This window comes from Echinops telfairi, unplaced genomic scaffold (genome assembly GCF_000313985.2).
Source record: "Echinops telfairi isolate 266 unplaced genomic scaffold, ASM31398v2 ScPeMD7_23;HRSCAF=83, whole genome shotgun sequence".
NCBI classification, from domain to species: Eukaryota; Metazoa; Chordata; class Mammalia; order Afrosoricida; family Tenrecidae; genus Echinops; species Echinops telfairi.
This window is the reverse complement of record NW_022103920.1, coordinates 73,020,367-73,024,233: the sequence shown is the minus strand read 5'-3', so window position 1 is coordinate 73,024,233 and position 3,867 is coordinate 73,020,367. Positions and strand designations below refer to the sequence as shown.

General features: G+C 40.7%; 1 protein-coding gene and 1 pseudogene across 1 annotated transcript in view; both read left to right on the top strand.

The window, feature by feature from the left end:
• CRPPA (CDP-L-ribitol pyrophosphorylase A) overlaps positions 1-2,539 on the top strand; it is a gene marked incomplete at its 5' end in the record, with an annotated part of 317,407 nt that extends 314,868 nt beyond the window's left edge. The window contains one exon of the mRNA XM_004702702.2: positions 2,099-2,539. Coding sequence (XP_004702759.1) covers positions 2,099-2,203 — 105 coding nt within the window. The remainder of the gene's footprint in view (positions 1-2,098) is intronic.
• Positions 1,037-1,918, top strand: LOC101659519 (annotated as a pseudogene).
• Positions 2,540-3,867: the final 1,328 nt, after the last annotated feature.

Sequence of the window (3,867 nt, the reverse complement as noted above, 5' to 3'; positions counted from 1 at the left end):
CAGGGTCCAGTGGTTTTGAACTGCTGACCTTATGGTTAGCGACCACTGGATAACCACTATGCCACTGGGGCTTCTTAAATGTAATCCAGATTAGGTAAATCTAGAGAGACAGTAACTGAATGAACATTTCCTTAGTGCTGGCAAAGGAGATTGAGAAGTAATGAGGAGTTAATAATACAGTGGAGCCTCGGTACTCGACCGAATCAGTACTCGACAGAATCGGATTTCCCGTTGAAGTGATGAGAACATGTTGCATCAAAGCTGAAACAAAACATCGGAATCCGACCAGATGCATGTGATTTTCTGTAAACAAAAACAGCTCGTGTTTCGGTCACTCTGCGTTATTTGGCGTTGTTAGTACGTGTTGTCTAAAACTTTTGCGGCTGTGATCCAAGCGTTTTGCTATAATTTTCTTAGATTTTGTGGCCCTTTGTACTATGTTTAGATAAAAAACATGGTTCCTAAGAAAGTTTTTTGAAAAGAATAATCAGGATAAGGAACTGGTTAACTGGGTTATCGATATTGTTGATGATAATTTAGTAAACCCATTTAGAAGAGAATTAAGGAAACGCCAACAGCAGACCACATTAGATTTTTTTTTTAGAGAAAGCCAGCCAGGTCCTAGTGTAAAAAGGCAAAGAAGGGAAAAAACTCCTGAGAAGCAGCGACCAGTTGATTTTATGGAAGGGGATTCCCCTTCCAAACATGACTCTCTCTCTCCACACCTCCTCTGCACATCCGGTCCACAGATCCAGATCCTCATCAGCCTCAAGGTATGGGCCATACTGTAGTTGTAATAAACTTTAAATGTTACGTTTCTTATTTAAAATATATTATTTAACTCTGAACTTATTTACTTTAACATTTCTGCGTCGTGTTTTGTATAAAAAGGCAAGGTTAGGGTAAAAACGTGGTGGTCGAGAATGGATTCATCTATTTTCAGTTATTGCTTAAGGGAAAAATTGATTCGGAACTCAACTGCATCTCGACGCTTCTTCTAGAATGGATTCGCATCGAGGTCAGGGGTTCTACTGTCATGGGTGGGTGAGAGGCTGAGAAGCAGCCAGACACCAAGGAGAAGAAGCCCAAAGTCAAGAAAGCAGATGCCAGCGGCCAAGTTACCGGCTCAGGGGCAAAGCCCAAGAAGGGGGAGCCCCAATGCAGCCGACCCTGGTCCTAGTCCAAGGAACCCGCCGGTATCCCCGCTCCGCCATGCATTCCCGCAAGGCCATGAGCCAGAGGCCAAGTCCACGGTTGAGAAGAAAAAGGAGAAGGTCCTGGCTACTGTCTCAAAGCCAGTTGGGGGTGACAAGGCCGGCGGGACCCGAGTGGTGAAGCTGCAAAATGCCTACGTCTTACCGTGCGGAAGACATGCCGCCGCGGAAGCTGCTGAGCCCGGGCAAGAAGCCCTTCAGGCCGCAGGCCAGGAGACCGCGCGCCAGCATCTCCCGGGGACCGACCGTGCTGATCATCCTCAGGGCGCCACCGAGGCCAGAGAGCGGTCTTCCTGAAGCAGCTGGCAGCGGCTTGCTGCTTGTGACTGGACCTCTCTCCCTCGATCGAGTGCCTCTGCGCAGAACACACCAGAAGGTGTCATCGCCATCTCCACCAAAATTGCTATCAGTGGTGTGAAAATCCCCAAGCATCTCACACATGCCTACTTCAACAAGCAGCAGCTGCGGACGCCCAGGCACCAAGAAGGCGAGATCTTTGACATCGAGAAAGAGAAATACAAGATCACAGATCAGCGCAAGGCTGATTAAAAAGCCGCGGACTCCCAAATGTTGGCAAAAATCAAAGCTGTTCCCGGCTCCAAGGCTCCTTGTGCTACCTTCGTGCTCACAAATGGGATTGATCCTCACAAATGGGTGTTCTAGATTCTTGCAAAGGTCTTAATTAAATAGCTCAAAGTTTGAAAAAAAATGAAGAAAATATTCTAAAGTTGATTGGATGATGACTGAACAACTCTTAAATATATTTAAACCATTGAATTGTCAATAAAACTATTTTTTAAATGTATCAATTAAACTAGCTGCTTTAAGAGATTATAAATCTTTTCTTTTAAAATAATGATTTCTCTCCTTTCTTTATTTTTTAGGAGGAGCTTAAGCTACAGCAGCGTGTAGGGCAAGGCGCTGCCATTATTGCTGCCTTAATCAAAGAAAGAAATCCCAGCCTCGCTGGTCAGCTTCTGGTGGCATGAAGCGTCAGGAGAGAACATACTATGATTTCTAAAGTATTCCCGAGTACCTCTACTTTTTCCCATCTTGTATGCAGTAGCATGTTCATGGTGCCTTTTTGTCAGAGAATATGTGTTGAATGCCATACTCAGTGTATACAAATGGATCCATGTTGTATCTGTGAGATAAATAATTGCTGTTGTCTATATGAAATATAATTCTCTGAACCAGAAAAGACTAGGTAAATGGAAAATAACAACCTTGGCATGAAGAATCTTTTCACCAAGTCTCAAAAAGTCAAATAGAAATAAGAATACACGAGCAATTCCTGCTAAAGAATAAAAAATTTAATAACTTCATTTGCTATCTTATTTATATATTAATTAATTAATCCCATTATAGTGAAGATAATGTATAAGATTCAGTGTTATTCTTTTTTCCAAAAAGTTTTTGTCATCAGGTGCTATTTTGTATCACACTGGAATTTTCTTACCTTAGACAAAAAGCTGACAATAAGAAATGCCACTCTCTAGTTCAAACATTTTTGCCATGGATGTTATGTCATCTTAAAATCGTTAAGAGAATTGTAATCTCCTTTTGTTTTTCTATTGTTTTTAAACTGTATGTTTTATTTGGCTTCTAGGATATAACTTTCACTTACAAAATTTTCAAAAGCCTCTGGTTTTTCTGTATAAGTTTAAAAGAGACTAGTAAGCTATTCAAACAAGAGACATGGTTTTAGTCTATGTCCGTTAGTCTTCTTTCTAAAAGCTGGGCATTCACTGCACATCATAGGATTCAATGAGTTATTCTTTAATATAGAAACTGCTGCCCTTTAAAACCAAGTTCTTCTTCTTTCATATTTTCACTGGACATACATCTTAAATATTACTATCATTCGCTTATATTACATTTTATAGTTTTTTGCACCCAGGCATGAATAATGACATCTATTAACATATATGCAATGAATTTTAAAAATCAGATCATAACAGGACATAGTGTTTACTTGGAAACAGTGAAAGTTGGCTGCAATGCTTTCTGTTCACGATGAGAAATCTTTCTTCTTAACGTGCTGGATGATGCATCTGCTTGCAGAGGAGAATTTACATTTTGAATTTAAGCAAAAATCAGAAGAATAAATTGTATTTGAAATAATCACTGCAGTTTATTCTCTTAAGTGGAATGTGGTATTTGAATGTAGACTTGCATTTAATTCTTGGGCTTGACTTATCTTTCTCTTCTCTTCTTTCCCCATTCTCCTCCCCTCTCCCTCCTCCTCTTTCCTCCCTCCTCCCCTCCCCTCCCATGCCTTTCTCTTTCCCTCTAGTTCTTTCTCCCCACTGTTAAAAAGTACTAATCGCATCAGTTAATTCCTAATCTTGAGGAGGAAAATGTAGGGTTAGAATATCTATATCCCTATTAAGGTGCTCAGCTAAGGGCTTGACGGTTGGGCCTGCAAAATCTCTGCCACACCTCAGTTGACGTCTTCCAGAAAAAAATATTGTCAGACTCGAATGTCTTATAAAGCAGAAGGAGAAATGTAATCAATACTGATAGAGTTAACTTAGATTGTGACTTAAAAATAGAGTTCAAACCCACCAACTTCTCTTCAGGAAAAAGATGAAGCTATTTGCTCCTGTAAAGACTCACAGCTGCAGAAACACAATGAGGTAGAATTGACTTG